A 24150-nucleotide genomic window follows, 5' to 3' on the forward strand; every position below is an offset into this window, starting at 1 on the left:
TACCTACCAATGTTACAGGTAGCTCCCTCCCAATTGGCTGAACACATGCATTTGAAAGTGTCTCCCTCGTCATTGCATGTTCCACCATTGTTGCACGTAGCCTCGTCACATTGACTGTCTTCTGAAAGTAATAATGACTTAATGTTAGCAATCTTTAAACATTGACTGTATCACTAAAGCACATTTTGGAAAACAATTTAGTCCAAACACATACCAACAATATCTTATATACCTACAACCTAACATGCACACTCCCTTTTGCACACGTACAAGCATGCAAACATTCTTCACACCGCAACACATTTTAAAACAAACCACGGCCGCCCCAGGGCTCACACCAAGCGTGCAATGCTGGAAAAGCACAAGTAATTATAGTTCAGGAGGCTTACTTGAGTGACAAGTCTTGCCCTTCCATCCATTCCTGCACTGGCAGTAAAAGTCGTTGACCAGGTCCCGGCATGTGCCACGGCTGCGACAAGGGTTGGTACTGCAGTCGTCGATGTCTGCGGAGGAGACCGAACACGAAGGGTCAAAACAAGGAACAGCTCAACAGGTTTCAATGTGGCCGTTGTTATCCCCCATATCCACCATGTTACTTTAAAGGCATAAAAAACAACAACATAGGAGAACATCATGTTCATTATATATTTATGTACTTGGAATGCATGTGTAAAATGTTACATGTAATCTACTGGGTGTAATGACAAACTGGTTATGAAATTAAGTAACTTGTGGTGCGAAGACATTTAAACTCACTGTTCTCGCAATTAGGTCCCTCCCAGCCCTCAGCACAGATGCATTGGTACAAGCTGACTTTGTCAATACACGTTCCCCCATTCTGACATGGGCCGCTCTCACAGTCATTAATATCTGAAAGGGAGAGAGCGAGAGGTAACAGCATGAGAACATGCACAATGTACCAGGAAAAAATGGGAACTTGAAACGTTTTGTCCTTTTGGCCGGATTAGAGTAGCCCTGTCCTAGAGTTTTGTAGAACATGTGAAGAACTTGCATTGTTTCCACATTCGAAACTTTCTCATCCAACAGATGCCTTGGAGGCTCCCTAGCGGCCCATTTGTTTTGGGTGATTCAAATGGGTTTCATTAGAAGCCACAAAACAAATAAACAATTACAAATGTAGAAAGAATGGGGCCCCATTTATTTTGGCTGTCATCTCCGGTCAAGTAACCTTCCACCAAAATCCCTTCCCAAAAACTCCCCGCTGTAACCAACACCCACAACAGAGAGCTTTGGTGTTGGGTGTGTGTGTGGTGGGTGGGAAAGACGAGGCAATGTGGGCCCCTTCTCATTTAACAACTTCCTCACCCCCTGACAGGCTAGCGAAGGCTGGGCAGGGTCATTAATCAAGGCCCTGGTCTGTGAGACAGGATAGGCCTTGCCTGGGGCCTCCAGTCCCCCATTAGAACAGATAACCCAGTGACCGGCTGGGCCAGCCCGCCTGACCTTCCTGGGCTAGGGGGCCAGCAGCTAAAAACGGTCATCCATCAAACAGGGAGAGCGCTGCTATTGCTAATAGTTACAGTCAAGGGGGAGGTCGTTACTCTACCCCTGAAGGAAGTGTCGGGGGTGACAAAGTCACTGTTTGCATTAAGGTGGGTTTGTGATAGCACACTTTGAACCCAAGGCTGCATGCGTCGTGACAGAGGGAGATCGTTTTTTAGGCTCCTGGAACGCTTGTTATGACGGATAATGAAAGTATCTGAGTGTACTGGAGTCAAAAGAGGGTTTGCAAAGACAGTCTGGTTAAACTACAAGCTTCCTTCTTGCTCTGCCCTCCGCTTCAACCTCATATCGCTGCCACCTTTTATGGCCTTTTCTTGCCTTTTTCAGCACACCCTGAAGCTGAACCATTCCTTTAGAAAGAAGCCACCTCCATAGCCATCCAAAGCTCCACCTATCCAACCATCTTGCTAGCCACACGTCCATCCACCTGGCCACACGTCCATCCACCTGGCCCCACGTGGCCACCTATTACTCTTCAAACCTTGCAGGAATTAGGGGATGTCTGGAGGTCACTTACTCTCGTGGCAGTAGGTCCCGGTGAAGCCCTCCTGGCACTCGCAGCTGAACTGGCCGCCAGCCTGGCTCCGGCAACGCCCATGGGGCCCGCACACATTGGACGAAATCAGGCGCAAGCCCCCTGGGGTGCTGTTGGACGCCACCGCAACCGTGCAGCTGTCAATCACTGATGGTGAGAGGCAGGGTTAGGTTTAGGAAATTGTGCTGATGTTACACAATGTAAAGCACCCCGAAGACAACAAAAACACAATGTTGATAATGCCACACATCATATAAATCCTAACAAATGTTTTCACTGCTACAGTGAGCAATAATACAAGGTCATATAAATAACTCATGACAAGGCCCAACATTTCTTTCAGTTTCGGCGTATGTCTCTTGTTGGACTCAAAACTCGTTGCTGAACAAAAGGACAAGAGTATGACCGGGGTCCCACAGAGTAGTAAAAAGCACACAGTTTCACAGATTTCTCTGGGACGTTTTGTTGAGACAAAGGCTTGTAACAAAGGGGAGGAAACATGGAAACTGAGGCATTTAATGAAAGGGAGTGTCCAAAAAGAAAGGACTCTGGCGGCAGTGGTGGCTCGAAAAACATGAAACCAAATCTTAACCCTTCCCATGGTAACGAGGACCTGGGGGACTGGCGGCGAACAGGTTAGTGCCATGCAGGCTCGCTGACGCTAGGCCCCCGCGCACAATGGCGTGACACACACCCAGCACAATGGCCTTGAGCTGGTGGATTATCTTACAGGCTCTGCGGGCTCAAACGGCCCCTCTCTCCTTTACAGTTGGCTATAAAGGAGCAAAGGGAAAGAAGTGGCCTCGAAACAGTGTGGTGTTAGCTTTCATTAGCCTAGCCAGTTTTGCTAGCTTGGCTAACTCTGGAAACAGGCAGGCTTTACAGTGCTGTAAAGATAACACATACCAGAAGGCTAAATTCCCCCCAAAACGATAACAGAATAGAAACCTTTGCAGGGTGTGGTGCGACAGTGGTCCTTCAAATGGGAGCAGTTCTTGCCCTCGTAGTCTTCGGGACATTTGCAGAAGTAGTCAGTAGCCAGGTTGAAACACTGGGCCCCGTTTTGACACGGGCTCTCCATGCAGTAGTCTATATCCAACTGTGAGGGGCAAGAGGGACAAAAAAAATCAGAAAGCAGTTTACACATGAGCCATGTAAAATAATACTTGCCATTTTACCTTCTCCATAGTAACTCACTTTACACTTCACCACAGCAACACGTAAACAATCGCTTTGCGGTGGGGAGTGGGTAGGGGGACGGGGGGGGGTCAGTGGAAGAGGTGTCAAGAAAATAAAAGACAGACTTAGCCCAGACGGAAGTTTTTCTGTCGGCGAGCCGCCCGAGCGCATTAACAAGCGCGACAAAGCTCTGGTTTAGAGTTGCAAACAATTGCGGGGAGAAACGCGGGTGTGCAATTACAGTGGAAGGTGGCAAAAAAAAAAGAGAAAAGAAACAGAGCAACAGGAGAATAAAAAGAGGGAAAGAATTGAAGAGGTTGTGAATGAAAAGAGATCATGGTGAGGAGATGGCGCTTTGTTACCATTGCAGAAGTGGCGGGAGGTAAAACATTTATAGATCATCCACAGATCTCATTGGTAATATCAACCTTCTCCAATTCAGGTGTAAAGAGGATCAGCAGTTTTGGGTGACTGGAATTATTCAAGATAAGGTCTAAAATCAGAATAAGCCACCACCAATCCTAACCATGAACCACTACCGGAACAGAACACAGACTGATCGGTGTTGAGTGGTTTGAGAGGACTCGGGCCTCTGGGTGGCCTTGGGGTGGAGTAAAGAGCCAGTCTCTGCTCACCTGACAGAGGTGGCCCGAGAAGCCGGGCATGCACAGACACTGGAAGCCGTCGACATCGTCCTGGCAGCGGCCACCGCTTAGGCAAGGTCCGCTGGCGCACTCGTCCACGTCCTTCTCGCAGTGCTCACCGCTGAAGCCTGGCGGACACAGACAGCGGTACCCGTTCACCATGTCCTGGGGAGGGATAGGGAAAATGGTGAGGGTGGTGTGGGAGGCAGGGAAACGGGGTTGGGATTCTGGGGGTGAGCGGGGGACAACCCACCGTGAAAGGGAGGAAGAGATCAAAACAAACAAACACCGTTTGAAAGGAATTAAGGCCGATTTCTTTTTCCTGGCAGGGGACAAGAATGTTTATGGTAATCTGATCTATTGAAGTCATGGAGGCTTTCCTCCTACTTTCCTTCTCTTTCTCTCCCACTCTCACCCCCCCCCTCCCCCCTTTTATGTCTTTCTGCCCCGCTTTGTTACCATTGCTCAAGCAACTCGGTCATGTCTGTGTTCTGAAAGCATGTCTCAGCACTTTGCTATTTTTAAAACGACCATAAAGCGGGGAAAGGGTGGGGAGGGAAACACATAGGCCAAAAACATTATGCCAGGAGGTGAAATATGTAAATGGACCAGGACCGGTACATTCTGGAAAAATAAGAAGAGAGGGTAATTTGACATGGTATAGACATACCTTACAGGTTCCTCCGTTTTCGCACAGGCCTTGGCAGTCGTTAACATCTGTGGAAGAAATGATGTTTGTTTTTATTACAACATAAATCGCTTGGGGGGGGGGGGGGGGGGGGGGGGGTGAAACAAAACACGGTATGTACACACTTTCAGCTTTGCCAAGGCGAGGCCTTGATAAGGCTTTCTTGTCAAGATTTCCTGTACGTTTTCCACAAGATAAGGCATGCTTGAGAAGGGGTGAAAGAAAGCAAAAAAAGAAAAGGGCACAATCCACGCAGGGCCTCGGGCCACTGGGACTTCACATGATTATTCGAACCCTGACGTTATCTTAGCGTTACTGAGCAAAAGAAAACAGGCCTAACGACTTCAGATAACCAGAGATTTTCTCTGTTTTCATATCCAGGCTGACCACTCCCGTACTGTAGCGGGTCCATAAACCCGGGAGGGACAGGCGGTGCTGAGGGGCTAGCGTGTTCAAACCCGCTGGCTTCTGTTACTCTCTGACCCGGGCCCCCCCGATAACCGATACACTATCTGGCCCGGGCCTCAGTCGCAGACTTATTGTCATGTAATCACAGCTAAAACAAACTGACCTAAGAACAGTTTACTCGTTGTTGCTACTGGCACTTGACACGGCTGTTGCGTCATTTTAGGTGGGGTGTGCGACGTTGGACTCTGGAGATTGAACTGCGGGGTTGAGCGGGGCCTTTGTTCTACCCCCCCCCGCCGCAGTAGTGACGGACCGGCACTAACACACTTAAACTAATCAGGGCCTCAACTGCCAACCATGTTTACTTGATTAGCCGAATTACCCATGTTATTGCCGCGCTGGAACAAAAGCCTGTAAATCACCCCCCCCCTTACTTGTGTCACAGTTCTGGCCCATCCAACCAGGCAGGCAGTCGCAGAAGTACCCTCCAATCAGGTTGCGGCAGGAGTTAGCATTCACACAGGGATTGCCGTCGCACTCGTTGGCGTCTGAAACACAGGGAAAACAAGCATGTCAGAGGAAGCAACCCGTGGAGAATGACAGGGGTCATCTTGCCAACAACGCACTGGAGTGTGACTGCGAGGTGGCAGGAGCCATAGAAATGACATTTCCCCAATATAACCCACCTATTGACTTGGGGAAGCCCGTTGGAGGAATTCCATTTCTATGGTCTTTTCTGTTGGTCTGCTGCGGTTTTCGCATTCAAACCACGTCAGAGCCGGTCGCCATGGCGAAAGGCCATTGGGGACAAACAAACAGACCGACAGAGACAGAAATGGGCCGAGGTGGGGAATTGAATGGGTGAAAAGAACTGGAGGCACTGAGAGGGCGTCAGAAAAAAAATAAAAAGAATGGGCCAGGGGGGAGGTGGTGGAGGATTAGGGCAGCAGTGAAAAGTGTGTGTGTGTGTGTTAGTGGCATCCTCTCGCCCCACAACACAAAGTAGAAGGAGCGGGGGGTAGTCCTTTTGGGTTTAAAGCACCCGTGAAAGGAGTTAGTGGCACCCGACCTCCTGCCTCCTCAAACCAAGAAGGGGTAAGGAAGAAGACGGGAACACAGAGGAGAAAGGGGAGGCAGGTTAGTGAGTCCAGGCAGGGATAAAATATGAATGGAGCTGGCGGCGCCCATCCTCTTCACTTTAAGCCCTTCACACACAGCCATTCCTCAAAGGATGAAGAACCCACCCCCCGCAGCTTAGGAAATCCCACTTCATCCCCGCGCTGAGGACTCCCGAAAGAAGCCATGGAATGGAATGCCCGAAGGAACTTCGCCCCAGCCCGGCATGCCCCGTTTCCAAAATCTTCACACAAAAGCGCCACCCAAGTTCTGATGTAAAGGCGGGAATCGTTTTGAGGAGGAATGAAGCCGCCCTTAGAAACAGATCCACGGGGCATTGCGAAATCACCCCTTATGGATGAGGTTTGATTGGGAGAGCCTAAGCTGGTCTAAGGACATCCACTGGCTGAATGTAGCAAAGGCTGTTAGAAGCCGCCCCCAGCCAGTGACTTTGGAAACAAACGCTAAGCGTTAGAAAGAAATAGATAAGCAGCATTGTCACAGTGGTGTTTGCCAACTTTCACCAACTCAGTACAAATACTGTACCATCTTTGTAATAGTAGGACATAGCATCTAAGTATAGGATGTTGTATAGGATGAGTAACTCCCCTACAAGTACCTGGACTTTTTCAATGCAGAGACAAAAGTACAGTACATGAATAACTATTAGTTTGTTATTTGGAATATATAGACTTCATTTATTTCCTGATTCCCTGAGCTGTTGCGAGATGGAGAACTGACTGACCAATGAGGCAGGTCTTGCCGGTCCACTGGGAGGGGCAGGTGCATTTGAAGCCATTGACCAGGTCCTGGCAGGTGGCCCCATGGCCGCAGGGGTTGGGAGAACACTCGTCCACATCTGGGAGGGAGGAGGAGGAGCACAGGTTTGTTTTAAGACCAGTCGTCGTGCATGGTCAACTAAGTGCATTTAGGACTTTGCCTCTAGAGTCCAGTGAATGTACAAAACGGTACTTGTTTTCTGGGCCAAGTAAATTTTTTCCTCTGATATTGGATTTAAAACCTCTAGTATAACAGACTGTAATTAACACCTTACCGGTGCTGCAAGAGAGTCCGGTCCAGCCAGGGGCACACTGGCACTCAAATCCTTGACTGGTCTCCACACAGCTTCCTCCATTAAAACAGGGATCCGACAAACAGGCATGATCCGCTATAAAGGCAAGGAAAAAGAGAGACAAAGAGAAAGAGAGACAGAGAGAAGCACAGAGAGAGGCACAGAGAGACAGACAGCGAAAGAGAGTGCGAGACAGACAGCGAAAGAGAGTGCGAGATAGACAGACAGAGACAGAGTGAGATAGAGAGACAAAGAGTTAATAGCCTGTAAGGCCAAACCTGGGAGATTCCCCTTAGCACTCAAAGTTGAGAAAGGAGTCACCAAATGTTGGACTCACCTAAAACGCTGATCCAGAATACTATCATCATAAAGCATTCTTATGCAGACACAGTTACAGAGAGTGACCGTTCAGAGCAGATAGCCCAGTTTAACCACTAGACCGTCAATAACAAAACTCAAATTGAACTCTGTCCAAAATAAATACAGTAACTACTGTAGAATTAAATGAAATGTATACTGTAAAGTTAGCAAATTACAAATCTGAACAATGAGTGTAGACAAGTTAACACAACACTTCGTAAGGATCAAATAATTAAAGGAAAACATTTACAGTGCACAGACTCGACCATATGTGACCATTACAACATGGATAGTAATAGAAGAAACAATTCCAAACCCACAGTTGAAACATAATTGGTATTTGAATCAATGAGAGGTAATACAAAACAAAAGCACTCACAATGTCACATTAATTAGTGGTATGTAGATTTTTTTGTGTATAAACTTTAAGGTTAAGTTCCTCTATGCGTATTGTATTATTATTGCAGCTTAATGATTCTTGCTTTGACAAACGTGGAAATCATTACTTCATACCATAAAGCACTTATTGAATTGAGAGACAGAGAGACACAGAGTTAAAACACCTAAACTCTTTCAGTTCTCACACTCCAGGAGGGTGGGGTGGGTTTTCCCCTCGTTGCTGCCTGTTCCCAGTTGCTCTCCCTGGCCTGGCTAGGCTATGGCCAGTGGAGTGGAAAGCCCCTTTGGCCTCTCACTAACTAGCTCTGGACCACACCACCAGACGAGAAGCACGAGTGGGAGGGAGGGAGGGATGGATGGAGAAGAGATGGGCCAAGATAAAGGACAGAGCAAGATAAAGGAGAGTGCAGGAGAAATAAACAGAATGAGAAAAAGAAAGTGACGAGCAAAGATAGTGGAAGTGTATGCGAAAGAGAGAGAACGAGAGAGTAGACAGCCAGACCAACAACGCAAGACAGAAAGTAAGAGACGCACATCGTGCCAGACTGAGAGATGGAGAGAAGAGACAGACAGCCGGCCTACTCCCCCACTCAAAGTCTACAAAACAAACGAGCAAAACCCCCCAGAAAACATCCCCTCTGCGCCAACCCCCCTTCACATCCCGTAAGCGCGACAGGCTTTGCGTTAATGGTGGCCGTGCAGGAAACTGGCCGTCACGGCGCGCTGACTTGTGCAGAGCAGCGCGCCCGCGACTTCCGCCCAGACGCAAACCGCTGTCTATCGCGCCGTGGGACGACGGAAGGAGGACAGGGGGGATGGGAAGGAGACAAAACACACCAAGCCCACGAGGTTCTGACGGACTCTTCCGCTCAGATCAATTAATGGCCGGCGGACCAGAGCAGGGTCCAAAAGCGTTGCTCTGTTCTCTATTTAAGGGGCCAAGTGACCTTAAGCCCTAGGAGTCCTGGTCTGAAGTTCAAAAGAAGTGCACAGAATAGGAAGTAGAAGGCAATTTGGGATCAGTGGGGTTGACTCAGTTGATTGGTGTCAGCGGGCTAGGGACAGGAAAGGATAGAATTGTGACTGAGTGAGCAAAAATGACAACAACAAAAAACAAACTTTAATGTTGTTGGGCCTGGAAAAATAATTTTAGCTTCCAGCCTTGGCTGGAAAATGGAATCCACCCGTCCTCCCCCCCTTCTCAAGATGAGCGTCGATAGCTTTCAAATCATCGCTCCAGAAAGAAAAGGGCAACTGTCCCAGAAAAACAGAGAGCGGGCGTGTTCCAATGCCAAAATCTGCAGGGAGCTTCCTCCCCAATTAGCAGAGTCTTGTCTCTGTTGACCCCCTCTCCCCGTACAAAACCATGGCCCCATCACCCTAGTGATCAGATTTCACTCAACTTCTCTGCTGCGTCGTATATGTGGGTCACGTTTGATCGCCGTACCACAATAAAGGAAGCAAAATCAAACAATATCAGCAATGTCACTCAAATCGAAGACACATTTGAAAACAACAAGGGTGCGAGACCCCTGTTTTTTAGGACGCTGTCCATTCCCTTCGGAAAGATTATCTCTGTAACCAGGCCCCGTTTCCCATGGTGACATCTAAATGAGGTCACGGCCTGAGTGACACGGGGGGACCGCCCAGAGAGTCAGACCGGGAACCTCCTTGGATGGGGTTAATCATGCAACTGACCCCGCCTGACCCACGAACTATGAACTCCGCTCGACTGCCAACCACATCTCTCCACATGACTCGGATCTAACCAACCAGTCTCAGGGAAACCGATTATAACATGCCATTTCTCTTAAAACTGAGACTCAAGTTGACACAGGGTCCCATGCAGCTCAGTTGGCTGTGGGTTTCATTCCCATGGGGGGACCAGTACAAAAAAAGGTATGGAAATGTTTGCACTCACTACCACAAGTAGCCCTGGAAAACAGAGCAGCTGCTCACTGATGTGAATGTAAAATGTGTCTGTCTCCGTCTGTCTGCGCATGTTCAGGTGACTCACCTCTCTCACAGTTCACGCCAGAGAAGCCGTCGGGGCAGGCACAATGGTACTTGTCAGGTCCGGTGTTGCTGCAAGTGCCACCGTTTGTGCACGGCTGATGGGTACCGCATGTGTTCAGGTCTGGAAGACGAGAACAAGCAGACAAGTGTGTTTAATCAAGGCACCTTTTAGCAACTTGTCCATCTATGGCACCGTGTGCGCGCGCACAGCTGTGAGCTTACCTTTGTCACACAGCTGGCCACCGAAGTTGGTGTCACAGAGGCACTGCCAGGGCTCCACGCAGCTGCCGTGGACACAACCAGGGTGAGGGATGCATTTATCGCAGTAATCGCCCTGCCAGCCGTACAGACATCTGCAGGACACAGACAGATACTCGGTCATTAAGCGATGAACAGGAGGGCCATTTGTAAACTAACATTTACTTAGTGCTCAACACTGTCCCATAACACAAACACTGAAACACACACACATTCCCTTTCAACACACTATCTCGGTGGAATGGGTTAGGCAGGGCTGCTCCTTGAGTAAGTAAAAGGGCTTGTCCGAACAGAGCACTAGCGAGGCTGCTCTTTACTCATTCGGAGCCCAAAAAAATATATAAAATAATGACTGGCAGCCGTGCCCATCGCTCTCCCTCCCTCAATGTATCCTCCTCCCATTCGTGTGTTATATGGACATAATAGACAACACGTGTAGACGTCAAAAGTTCTTATACTTTTCACAAATCAGGTGTGCGTTCCAGTCCAGATAAAACCTGAAGAAGCTTCTCCAGACGCCATCCACCCCCCCCCCCCCCCCCCCCCAACGCCTCCTAGTGCTGTTTCCCATTGTTTCTTGGCTGCGCCGCTAAAAGGCTGACGTGACATCAAAGCGTGGTTTTGAAGGGAGGTGAAAGGGGATGTGGGGAGGTAGAGAATAGAGAGACGGGGGGAAAGAGAATGAAGAAAAAAAAAAATCCTCCTTTGAATTTGACAAGCGGTCTTCGGGGCCAGATTCCGCCGCCATTAAGCTCTCACCACTCCAGAGTCTCCTGGCAGACTCAATGGGGGTCTCAAGGGGTCACGATAATCTCCAACCACCCCGCTCTTAAAACACGCAACCTCTCAGACCCTTCACAGCAATGGATGGTGGAGGGGTTCCATACCATCCTGACCGAAAAACATTTTAGAGCGCCAGCCCCTCGCTGCTACAGTACGGTTTCCTCTGCTTCAAGCCCAATCAACATATCCCAACCCTGGATTGTGACATTTCCATTTTCTATTAATAGAAAACCTAGACAATGTCAGCACTGGTGTCGGACAGCGAGGTTTCGATAAGAGGCGCCACTGAACATGGGTCGACGTGTTCACGGAGTCTGGTGGCAATCGTAAGTGGGCAGAATGCTGGTTGTTGCGAGGGGTGTCACCCCGACTTTGCCTCAACTTAGAAGATAATAAAGGGGGTGCTTACTTGCAATCTCCAGGCGATTTACAGGAACCGTGTTCGGCACTGCAGCCTTGCCTGCAAAGAGCTGAGGAGCATGTAGGGAAAGAGGAAAAGAAAATGAGGAAGAAAGTCAAGGAGAAAGAACGCAGGGTTATAGAAACGGAAGCGGGGTGACGGTGAGTCAGCGAGAAATTAAAGTGTGAATGTAGGAGGGACAAAAGAGGAGAGAGAACAGAGTCAGCATGATGATGTCAGGACACCCCCCCTCCACCCCACCCCCCCCCTCAAATTGCCACTATCTCATTTTCAAACTCGTGGGAATGTCCTAAGCTCCAACCAGGGCAGTAATCCTACAAAATCCAAGACTTATCCCGAAGCCCTGCCATCGCTCCCCGCTAGGATACCAGGGGAAGGGGGGGATGGGAGCATTGCAAACAGCCCAAATTCCAAACGACAACGCTGTTTGCACAAGCATACTGGGCTGGCTGCGGCCAGAACCTACTGAGCTAAGACCATCAGCTCCGGTGTCAAAGGGTGACAAAGCCAACTTTTCCCCGTCACCAAAGTGATATTCATATTCGGCCTAGCGTTTGCCTTAATCCTGTTCGGATTTCACAGAAACCCAGTATGTGTCAGTTGCAGGCCACTGTGTTTTTGGCTAGCTTGTCAATATATTTATATTAATTACTGAAAAATAGTGCTTGTGTTTTCTATGTTGGCTTTAATCAACTGTCCTACCTCATGAAAATGTTTTTGTTTCACATTCCTGACAGAATACAGAAAACACAGCACTTACCAGTGCTACATTCTGGTCCGGACCATCCATCCAGACAAGTCTTATTGCCGTTGTGGTCACAGTTGTAGTGGCCGAAAAAGTCGTCGCGCGGACGGCAGAACTTGTTGCAGCCAAAGCCGTAGTAGTGTTCGTCACAGCTAACACGGATCTGGTACTCAAACTGACCCACCAGGCCGTTGTGTTTCAGACTCTGCCACTGGCGGCCGGGGTTGATCATGCCTGACTGAATGTATTTCTCGATCACCTCCCCTCCAACACCTGATGGGGTGGATTGGAGAGTGGAGTCAAGGGAGATGGGAACAAAATCCTTGCATTGGACATATATACATATACATGAAGAGTTATACACACACACACACAAGGATGCATAAAACACATACTGCAAGAGACTGTCTATTCAGATCCTTCATATTTGCGACGATCAGTCTTAACTAGTGAGTCTATTGAAACCAGTGGTTTAGAGCCCAAATAAAAATTGCCACCAAAGTCTACCATTGCCAACAGACACAACAACACTTACAATTCTACTACAAAAATTTCTCTAGTTTTTGAACGGTTGGAGCGGTTAGCTTTATTAACAATAAAATGAAATGTAGGACACTAATGTTGGATTTCTACTCAGTTACTCAATCATCTTCCCTGACATTTTCCCAATGCCACTATAATGCATTTACTATCACTGAAAACCATAGACCTAAATCCTCGAGCTTTACATTTGTTTTACTTGATTTTACTTTTTTCCTAGATGTGTTCTCTTTTGAAAGGAGCCTAAATTCCTAATTGCATTCAAAATTGATTCAGACATCACCTGTGTCCTTCCATCCCTGCCGACCTTGCCACCCTCTGGAACCCTTGTACCCAAACAAACTCAACCTTGGTAAACGTTCAGCACTTAAGAGAGTCAGGAATCACTATTGTGCCAGTGCTGCCATGGCACACTGTGTTAGGGCAACAGCTGCCTCCTAATCCCATTTTCCATAAAGTCCTCCGGCACTGTAGAATTATTGAATGGTTGCAATGCAAACTCAAACTCTGATGTAATAAAGACCATCCAAAAGCGTCTGCCCACAGGAATTCAGCCTCTGCAAACTTCGACAACAGGGTATGAAAACAAAGACCTACGCTCCAAGTTAGTTTACCCTTTGCTTGGAGGGAAAGTTTCTTTGTTATGGCAGTGCTAGTTGTAGTGGTGGAGGTGGGCCGTAGTAGTAATATTCCAGACCGTTCTAGAATCCTGAGCTCCAATGTGATATTTCTCCTGCAGGGTACAAAGTGTGGTTGGGATGAGGTAACGCCCGCATACTACCTGAGGCCCGGAATAGTTTGACGGCGAGGGGTGTTGAGGTTTGGCAAATTAACGGAAAAAATGAACCCAGAGCACTGAAGCAAAAAAACAACCTGGACCAACCTGGAAGCAAACTGTGAACTGCAACATCAAACAAGATAGCCCTGGACGAGACAGTGCCAGAAATAGCGCTACCATAGCATATACTGTATATTTTCAAAATTCAGCCAACCTCAAAAGAAACTCATACTGCTCCCTCCTGGAGATTTGAACAAATATTTAAATATTTACCTCTCAGTTCACTGGTGAATACCGCTCGAGGTGGTGAATATCGTTCAAGGCAACCATCGAGTCGGCACCAACATGACAGTTATCTCAGTAAAATGTAATGGATGCTTCTCTCTAAGCAACATTAAGAGATGCTAACTCTATGCTAAGGTTAGCCGTAGCACTGCATTTGGCTAGCATTCGCAACACAAATGTGATAGGCTTGAAAAGCTTGCTGTACAATTGCAGACTATTTGGCTAGCATTTGCATCCCATCCGTGACCAGCTTTTAATGAGTCTGCTCATTTGAGGCTAATTGGCCATGTTCCCAGGGCACTTAGCTCGTCGAAGCTAAGCGAGACGGTCAATATTTAGCCTGTCCTCATTTGGCCCTCTTCCTTGGCAGACGTTTCATTGATCTAGCCGGCTTGTTGCGTGTTAGTCAGAGGGAGGGCTTTTTTTCTTCTTAGAAAAACAAAGCCCTAACCTCACACTAACCTTTTCACATTTGGCCTTTATTGGCTCGAATGTACTAGTTGAGTTTTGTGCTCGAAGCAGACTTGGCTGATGTGGAACTATTTCCCTCCCCCTCTTAGGCTCAAGCACACCTGGACAGGGGTCAGCGTACTCTGGGGACGATTTAACACTGGGGCTATAATGGCTCCCTGAAGGACGCTAAATGCAACACAAGGCCATTGCTCCCGGCCTGAAAAACCAACAAAGCTCAAAATATGTACTGTACTCGGTTTTTTCTTCTCTTTCTGTCTCATCTGTTCTGCCATTGCCATTTTTTCCTCAATGACCCTGTTCCATAGAATTATAGTTAAGAGAGTAACCGAAAGAGTGCTAGAATCACCTGATCCGGTCTGTTATTGCGCCCCTGGGGAGAGATGCGCTTAATAACTAAATGTAAGTCGCAATGAATAACAGCACCTGCTAAATGATGAAAAATATGTCAAATGTGATATATCAATCATAGGGGAGTATCAAAAGTAAAGACTATTGATGAAAGGTGTTTCTTTTCAATTTTGGAAGGGGTGGAGCGCGAGTATCTTAAGGGCCAACACACAGACAAAATGTTGGCCTGACCCTGGCCTGCACTGGCCAGTCATTGATTAAAAAAATCTAGAGATATATTTTAAATATATAGTATATTTAAAATAGTTATATTTATAAGCGCAGGTTGTATTTTCTCAGTTCTTTTTCTCTGGGAAATAGGGGATGGGGAATGAGACAGAGGGAGCGAGAGGGAGAGCAAGAAAAAGAACTGCCCTGTAATTGTGCCATGTGAGGGTAACTGTTACGATGGGGGACGTCGCTGTTGTAGCCCTGACCTCAAAGCTCGGCAACCCAACACAAACCTCTGCCTCTTCACACGCAAGGAAGTGACTGCTTTACATGTGCCTTATTTCGGGTTCCTAACAGCCTGGGACCACCACTTCCAGGTTAATGTGGCTGTTGTCCTTTTTGTAACGTGAAACCGAATGGAGCTGAAGAGAGGTATGACCTTATGTTGGGTGATAGTACTCACTGCCTGTGGTAGAGTCGTTGTTGAAGTCCAATGCCTCCACAATCAACGTATAGGACCTCTGTTGAGATAGAGAGACACACTAGTAACTACTTGCACACACATTGTTACGACACTATAATTCACTAATCAAATAACATTTTAATTGCATTCATCCTATCCAATTGTACACTCAGATTTATTAACATTTTCATCATTGCCACTTTAAAAATTTTTCCTCTATGTGAATAAAGAAACCCCATTATCTTGAATTAACAGTGACAAAGAAAGAGAGACAGAGAGGTTTCAGGTAAAATAAGTCACAGCTGCGTTAATAACCCCATAACCCCTGGCTAGTTTACTTTTAGATTCCTGACTGCATAGCTTCTGCGAACAGACTGGCCTAGAGGATCTGTCTTATACGAGAACGGGACAGACTTTGACGAACATATTAGCAGAGATGAAAACACTTCGGTTGGAGGGAATCATATCTGGTGTAGTTTTAGTTCTTTAATCTGGTATTACATACATGCGGGGTGAAATAAAATATTTCTTTACTGGCACACATTCAGACAAAATGCAGAAAATACAGTGATCTACCTTGCCATTCACCTGCACACGCACGAAAGCCGCAAGCAAGCAGGGGGTGTGGTATGGAGGTGTTTAACTGTCAGCCTACTGGCTTTTCTCCATATGTTGCAGATTAGCAATAGAGCGGCTATCCCCCCCCTCCCGAGACACGGGCAGCCCTCTGATCTGGACGGGCTAAGCTGCTCACTCTTACAGAAACCCAGTCCAAAACAAACAACCCACTTTCTCCACCCCGGATTGAGATAGAGACAAAAAAGGAGAGGGAGAGAGATATCAATGGTGGTGATAAAGACAGTAAACCGCTGGCATTGTTTAAATCCTTCCTGGGCTCCTTTGCTTTCACTGTGCTGTCCGGGCTATTTGAATGGGTTGTACAAGGAAGACTTGGGTTTTAGGGAGTGGGCTTGCATCTGTAGAGATCCCGTCTTCTGTGTGTACAGCAAAACATTTCAGTGTGTGTGTGTGTGTGTGTGTCCAGGGCGGGGGAGGGAGGTCCATTATTTCAGCACCTCTTTGAAACTCTTTGTCCCTCTTAAGGCCACCATCGCTCTCACCGGTATCAGATAACGAACAGAGAAGAGCCTTGGAGGGCTGAGTGTGTGTAACGGAGTGTGTGTGCGCGAGTCAGTGTGCATGTGTGTGTTAAAGTGTATCAGAGTGTTCATGGTTCAGTGTCTGTTTATCATATGTCAGGCAGTGTGTTTGTGTCATGTCGGTCAGAGTGAATGCACGCTGACTCAGTGTGTGTGTGTGTGTGTGTGTGTGTCAGACTGTGCATGCCTTTATTAATTCAAGTTGTTCTTAGTATCAGAAGTATTTATTGGAGTGCATCATATTTCACTGTTTGTGCATGTGCTTATGCATCAGTGTGTGTGTGTTAGAATGCAAACCTGTTTGCGTATTAGTGCCAGCATGACCAAATGCAAGGGTGTATATAGCTGTTTGGCTCCACTCCAAGGGCAGAATACCCAGTCCACTCTGAACTCTAGCTAACATCCACACAAGCTCTCCTCATAGCACTTGTCAATGAAGCTCCAAAAACAAGAAGAGATGGGGAGAGGGAGGAAAGAGGAACATTCTCTCTCTCATCCTCTTTTTACTCACTCCGCCTTGGAGGCTTGCCCGGGCCTCTTGTGTGAGGGCTTACGGCCTTGCCACTGTGTCCCATTTTAAAACAAACACACAGCCGGTTCGCCGGCGTATACAATGCAGCCCTGGAGCTAGAGGAGTTCTTCTGCTGAATCACTGATTGTTATCTCATATGGAGGTGTCTAATTACTGGTTGCTGCTCCCAGGAAATCCGGATGATGTCGTGATTTAGGGGGTAGGGTGGGCACAGCGTCAGTTATGGCCATTTCACATATTGAGAGTCATTATCATAGCCATTGATGAGAGGCAACCTAGGCAGTCAACTTGAGATATTTCCAATGACATATTTGGGAATTTCATTCAGCTACATTAGTTCCCCATTAAAAAAAGATGTTTATTTTGCCTCATTAGAATTTTATATAGATCTCCTACTCAATCGTAGTATCTCCTCAATACGTTGTTCTCCGCACCAATGTGATACACATTTCTCTTGTACCAAAGTCATGTTTACCAAAACGGCACACATCTGTCAGGTATAAAAAACATATTTTTATCCCATTACATTTCCATTAACTCAAAGTAATCTATCTAGCAAATGTGAAAGCCCTCATTTTCATACATCTTTTCCACAGACTTGTCATGGGGACAATGTGCGCTCTTCACACACCTTCCCCTAAGACACCAACTCCTTGCTGCACGTTATTTTGTCATTTTTGGAACAGGGCCTAACAAAACGCTCCCTACCCAGGGTGAAGGAGAGATGCGCAGCTAGGCACTTTTGCTTGGCTTACATAAGTGTGGGAAAATAGTTCAAAAGCAAGTGAAACGAGTGGACAAGCCCGGGCACATCCAGGAAGGGGAGGTAGGGAAAGGTGAGGGCCTGTGGCTTGAGCTGTATGAGCAGGGTTGATACTAGCTATGGTGGCCTAATGGTGGCCACTACACACAAACCCATACTTCCAAGGAATCCATACGCATCCATGTTACTGTTAGTTAGGTGAAGGAAAGATTACATCCTTTGTGCCCATATTGAATAAAACTAAAAGGGGATACAAAATAAAATACAATTCTGTATTCGTCCCTGGAGGTCTTTCAGCGAGCTGATATGGAATACATATTAAAGGTTAAATTCACTTACTCATCTATTTAACCAAAGTTCCATGCGGAATTTGACGGATGGGTTCTGGTTAGGACAACAATTCTCCATTGAAACCAGGTTCTGGGTGGAACCTTGAAATGTCAAAATGTCCTATTTGAGACAGACACACAAACTCATTTATTACGCATAAGGAAATGCCTGTTCCAATTACCATATCGTGCTCACAGCCATGTCCTGTCAGACCTTTTAGTTTACCACCTCTACATCTTGGTATTGATTATGCACTCCCTCTACCTCTATTGAGGACACACATGCACGCAAAATGGCCTGATGGAAGGCAAATTTGGGAGAGTCAATGCGTAAGACTGAGGGAGGAGGGACGAGGGAGAAACAGAAATGCATAGGGTAGGATCAGGTGGGGCTGGGAGACATTAAACAATTGAGAAGAGCAAAGAGAAAACAGAACTGAAGGTAAGAATCAAAGCGTCAATGTTTCCCCTCAGGCTGAACTCCAGTCCGCTATTTGACCACAGGGGACTGGGCCGGTTGGCATGCCCAGTCAGAGACAACCTACCCCACTGGCCTCCTCTCACTCTCTAGGATTTTAGGATTTTGCTCTGGCGCGACCGGGGATAATAGAACCAGCGGCGTTAATAGAGGAAGGCGATCGAACTCTGTGCTAATAATGGCAGCTTCAGCATAACGGCTCAGTCTGGGAGCCCCGTACTGACCGAGGCCCAGCTGAATTCACCGCTGCATCCTGTGGCATCCCCCCTATCGTATTATTCCCGTCCCGGCCTCCATTATCTCCCATAATCCTCGCCGCCCGGCCGGACCAAGGCTATTGTCCTCCCCCGCACATCCCCCTCCCGTGTTAATATAAGCTGTCACTGCTTCTGTCTGACTAGGGCCGTCGGGTGGGGTGGGGGGCAGAGACACCGACAGAGAGAGACACAGATATAGAGAGAAAGAGAGGGGAGGGACAAAACCCTCTCTCCAAGTTGTGAAAGGGAGGGCAGTGAAAGGGAGACTGTGTGGCATGTGATACAGACCAAAATACTGAGGGACATAGAAACAGACAAACCAGAGCTTAAAAAGACACGAGTGAGAGAGATTATTTGAGATACTTTTGGCCCCGACAAGAGGCGGCCATTTCGGGGCCCCAATAAACAGACTGACACAAAGTGAAGTTGTTTTGTTTGGCAGTGCCAATTTGGGGGTCGGGTGGTAGACACAGAAAAACCATCCCAGGGCCATTCCAGCCTAGCTCAAGATGTCTAGCCAAGACATTTTTTTTTACCGGTAGAAACCAAATGGCCAAAGTGGGGAGGGACCTACCGGACGTTGTCCGATAAAACCAAACGGTTTTGCTTATGTGGACACTTGAAAGTAGGGGCACGGTGACGTTAAACATCCCAGTTACTATAGGGTGGCATCTTGGCAAGGTTAAAAAGATGGAATGTCTTGGGTCCGGTCAAGTGCAACAGCGCATGCCCAGGTTGACAATGAGCGGTCGTGGAAACAAGAGGCCTTTATGCGGCTGCCTGTGTTTTTAAGGTCAGGGGCGAGGGTAAACGCCCAGATCTTTGTGACTGAGGCAACGTCTACTGGCTCTGAACAGTAGTACGAACTAGAGCTATGACGGTCATGGAATTTCAAGTGACGATTATTGGCCAAGCAAATGAGCCTGGTCACAGTTCTAGCTGTTCACATACAACGATATATGTATAAAGTTTAAGCAATAAGGCTCAAGGCGGTGTGGTATATGACCAATACACCACATCTAACAGCTGCTCATAGGCATGACACAACCTGCCTGCAAACAGCCCTTAGCTGTGGTAATTTGGGTTAGGGTACATGCCCCAAAATCCAGAAGTGCCTTATTGCTTTTTAAGACCAATGTAATTACAGAGGTTTAGTGTTTTTTTAATGTACTCACGGTATACGGTCTGATATATCATGGCTTTCAGCATTCAGGGTTCAAACCAACAAGTTTATATTTATTTCTACATCATATAAGAAAATTCGTATCCTATATAATAAATACGGGCTGCCATAGAAATATAATTAATAAATCAGGCTTCAGGTCTATACTGGCATAGTACTTAGAATGGCACAATTATTAATGCCCATAGGAACAAAGCAAAGTGTACCCATTAGTTTGTGCTGTGTAATTGCGATTTTTATTTTTTTATTTAAATGCAAATTGTTTACAGTTATGACATATTAATTTATTGTTAGTCTTCTAAAGTCCATAGTCATAGGGTTGTATAGCAACACCACCAGTCCACCTGGCATTGTTTCCTAAACGCTGGCTGACTGCCTAGTTGAGAATATCTGACAAAATCCATAATATTGCATAATCTGGTATTTCTTGGAGATTCACGTGCCCATTCCTGTTGACCTGTGTTTTTTTCAAACACAATACACCAAACAAAATGTGGGCACAGTTATACAAATAAAAAAAGCCCCACTAAAATCCACACAGATTCAATGGGAAAAACGGTACCAATCCAACATTGCCCCCAAACCACATCACTGTTCATCCACTGGAACCATGTGAGCAGAAAGGTCTGAAGGGGGTCTGAAGGGGGAAAGGAGCTGGCTTCATCAACCATGCCGCCTTGCAGGTGCACTCCTCCTCCTCCCCTCATTCTCTCAGTTCCATTTCTCCCCGTGGGGGGCCGTTACCTAGCAACCCCCTTAAACATCCAATCACTTTGCCCCATTGGTGACCTGGCACCTCTTCGCTGAATGCTGATGAGGCAAAAAAAATCATACCAAACAGGGGGTATTGTATGAAAACAAATTAAAACGGAAAAAAACACAATTCCCAATTCATTGTTTGGTTTGAAGTCTTCTGCTGAGCAGGTTTTTGTTGTATTTCTGGGCAAACAATCTAGACTAACTAACCCTGTTTTCAGATTTGCTAGGTAGAAAAGAAACTATGCGTTATGGCAATGGCTATGTTGCTTGGGTTTTTTATAGTAAAATTGGAACAAGTCTTGAATACCATTTGGGGGCCACATTGTGTTTCAAGAACATAGTTTGAAGCTGCCAGGGCAACTTATCCGCTTAGAAATATCAGACCACTTTTGTTTTCGTTTTCCTAGGTCAAATATAATAGCCTTATGAGAACAATAACTGTACAACTAGAACTACCTTCCTTATTCATGCAATCTCTCTTGGTACAATATTTCACAGCCTGGGTGCATATAGCTCAAAAGATAGTCAAATTGGATGGGTCGTGACATACAAACTGTCATGATAAAAACACAAGCGCGCGCACGCACACACGCAAACACACACACACACACACACACACACACACACACACACACACTCGCCCCCACACACAGGTCAACTAGTGGAATGTTTGTAGAGTTCACTGAGTGGAACCGCTGCTTCCTGAGAGCGCATTGTGTGTAAACGCGGTGGCTAGATAACCCAGGTGTTTTATTGCCTATTCTTGCACAAGCCATTGTTTGAAGCTCGGCCACTGGCCACGCTCTTTAGGGAAAGACATTGGGGAGTGCATCCCGTTTAGGCAGCGCAAAATGGGTAGAATTATGTCAACGATGCGTCGCTACAGTACATCGTAAACAAACGATTAAACCTCTATGAAATTGTCAATTATGGTTTAGAATTCCCATACACTGGCGCGTGACCTCTAGTAAATTTAGTTTAAACTGAGCAAATTAACCCGGACCACCTAGGCTGAAACATTTTCTGCCAAATTGCAACAATGATGCTTCTACACTGTTCAAAAGTGGAGATGAGTATGCCTACATAAAAACCTAACTCCAGACAATAGGATTGTGTAGGCCTACCAGACTCATTTGATAGGCTGACGTTCACATAGCCTATATAAAACGTGAGTTATTCGTCCATTCTTGTTCAAGTATATGAAAAATATTGGAATGGGTATTAATTGGACTAAGCTGAGCACAAAGGTGGGGTTCAAGTAAACCCAGCCAACTAACGGGCCCGAGAGAAGGAACATGAAAAACATTAGTTCGACAACCACGCAACTCACCGGCCAAGCGAAGCTGAACGGTAAAACAATCCTGGACTTGTCACTCCTCATGCTTCGCAAAGAAAAAGTATTCCCTCCGATCACGGGTGTAGAAGCCGTCCCGTAACTGCAAGGACCCGCTGGAGAGACCTTCAACTGGTACTCCTTTAGACACACTTTAAAATAGGTATCGCACTCGTCCGTAGTGCATTTGCGGTCCACAGCATTCCGAGATCCATCGCAGCAAACGCCAGTCTGCAGTTCGCCATTCACGTTCTGCATCGACACGATTTGCAATTCGAAGTGTCCTGATGCCACGGACACCTGTTTAGGAAAAAAGCAAGATAAGTGTTATCTGTGTCTTTGCCTTTTGATACCCACACTTAAGCTGTCAATCAAAATGTATACAAGCTGGAACGTTTCCAGGTGAATGTTTTAACAGATTCAAAATAGTGGAAGTGTCCGTTCTGCAACAAATATTGCCCTTTTGCCTAGCTAATTGTTTAGTTAGCGGGCTGATATCCAACCTGACTACATGTGATTCTAATCCACTAACTTCAAATGTTAATTATTGCAAACAAATTCTTATAGCCTTTAGAGGCACCCACTACATTTTTGTCTTGATTATGACGTTTTTTTTTGGAACGATTGGAATATCAGAATTATAGCGACATAAAATATTGGTTTCCCATGCATCATACATCCACAACGCGTTCTTGCAAATAAGCAGATTTCTAAATGTGAAATTAGACCATTAGTTGACATGAATATCTACGTACCTTAATCCACAAACATTGCAAGAAGACATGTATAGAAAAAGCAGCACAGATTGAACTCCGTCTCAGAATCATGCCTTCTGTTTGATAGTGCGGTTTGATGTGAAACTAGAAGTCCGGCCGACCTACGGCTCTATATACTCCTCCGAATTGAACATGCACGAGTGGAGAACAACACCTCAAAAGAGCAGATTTCCAATGTAAAATGGTCTGCCCCCTTTCTCTCACTCTTTTGTCCTTTCGACTATTGTTATTGTTCGTTTTCCTTATATCTTTCTGATCGCCTCTGATACAACAATACCCACGAGCTAAGAAAGCACAGTCTGTGACTGACTGTCCCAGGCAACCAGCAAGTTCAGAGGAATTGGGGGCGGTGGCAACTATTCATAAGTAAGAGAGGATCTAGCCTCAAAGCCACACCCAGTGCTGAATATGCATGCCTGTCGTGCGTCGTGTGTTCACAATCAACTGCGTACCATCACGCAAGTATGCTACTTTCAAATATGCCAGTCGAGCACACAGTAAAGTACTTAGCATTTCGTTCTTAATTATACATTCAGATGATGCCTGTTGCATTGCGACTGTTGATCGTGAGTATTGTGTAAACCAATCCAGTGGTAATTAGCAAGAGCTTTATAGGTCCACATTTACATATTGTAATCTAGTCATAGCTATTGTAATATAGACACATGTAACATATTGTAATCTGTTTGAATACATCTTTGGTTCTCAAACCTCTTCTAGGGACCCCCAGCCATTCCATGTAAAAGATGTAACCTATCCTAGATTCAAGCACCACTAAAGGAGCTAGCTAGATATTTGCTTAAAGGGGCACTGTGTGGAATTCTGCCTCTAAACAATAACATGACTTGTTGCCTTAACAAGATTTGCAACAGTATTACCTAGTACCAGTTGGTTTAGGTTAGGATGGATAGTACAGCGACTATATAAAGTGATTATAAGGAGACTACAAGCCATGCAAACTGAAAGACGGACCAGCAAGAATGTTTAAATGGGGAATATTACAGACATATTTATCGAAAAATTTCAAACATTAACTTCAAACATTAACCGCAGATGTCTACTAGTCATTTTTGTTTGTGTTTATGCAAGTATTACAGTAAAAAATCATACATATAGTTACAGGACATAGACTGACTGAAAAGTAAATTATATTGAAACTGAGATTTTGTGCGTTTTGATATAATTAACTATATTGTCATCTAATTTTTGCTACTTAAGGTTAAGCTCATATCTATCTGTTGTGGTCGAAACTAAATACATCCCAGAGCTATCAAACCTGCATCAGCTTATCAACTACGTTTCAATTCCTTGGCTGCCTGATTCAGGTGAGATAG

General features: G+C 46.1%; 1 protein-coding gene across 2 annotated transcripts in view; it reads right to left on the reverse strand.

Moving 5' to 3' along the window:
• LOC105012315 (protein jagged-1b-like) overlaps nucleotides 1-23128 on the reverse strand; it is a 33037-nt gene extending 9909 nt beyond the window's left edge. Inside the window, exons 1-17 of one of the 2 annotated variants that reach the window (XM_010873055.5) lie at nucleotides 22796-23128; nucleotides 22038-22340; nucleotides 15247-15304; nucleotides 12164-12421; nucleotides 11392-11452; nucleotides 10164-10294; nucleotides 9943-10062; nucleotides 7149-7262; nucleotides 6840-6953; nucleotides 5413-5526; nucleotides 4553-4599; nucleotides 3874-4047; nucleotides 3008-3158; nucleotides 2042-2206; nucleotides 757-870; nucleotides 390-503; nucleotides 8-118 (exon numbers count right to left, since the gene is read on the reverse strand). In XM_010873055.5, the coding sequence (XP_010871357.2) occupies nucleotides 8-118; nucleotides 390-503; nucleotides 757-870; nucleotides 2042-2206; nucleotides 3008-3158; nucleotides 3874-4047; nucleotides 4553-4599; nucleotides 5413-5526; nucleotides 6840-6953; nucleotides 7149-7262; nucleotides 9943-10062; nucleotides 10164-10294; nucleotides 11392-11452; nucleotides 12164-12421; nucleotides 15247-15304; nucleotides 22038-22340; nucleotides 22796-22867 (2221 nt within the window). In that variant the 5' untranslated portion in view covers nucleotides 22868-23128. Of the gene's footprint in view, nucleotides 1-7; nucleotides 122-389; nucleotides 504-756; nucleotides 871-2041; nucleotides 2207-3007; nucleotides 3159-3873; nucleotides 4048-4552; nucleotides 4600-5412; nucleotides 5527-6839; nucleotides 6954-7148; nucleotides 7263-9942; nucleotides 10063-10163; nucleotides 10295-11391; nucleotides 11453-12163; nucleotides 12422-15246; nucleotides 15305-22037; nucleotides 22341-22795 lie in introns of both variants that reach the window. The other variant, XM_010873053.5, reaches the window with a different exon arrangement.
• Nucleotides 23129-24150: the final 1022 nt, after the last annotated feature.

This window comes from Esox lucius, chromosome 9, assembly GCF_011004845.1.
Source record: "Esox lucius isolate fEsoLuc1 chromosome 9, fEsoLuc1.pri, whole genome shotgun sequence".
Classification (NCBI taxonomy): domain Eukaryota; kingdom Metazoa; phylum Chordata; class Actinopteri; order Esociformes; family Esocidae; genus Esox; species Esox lucius.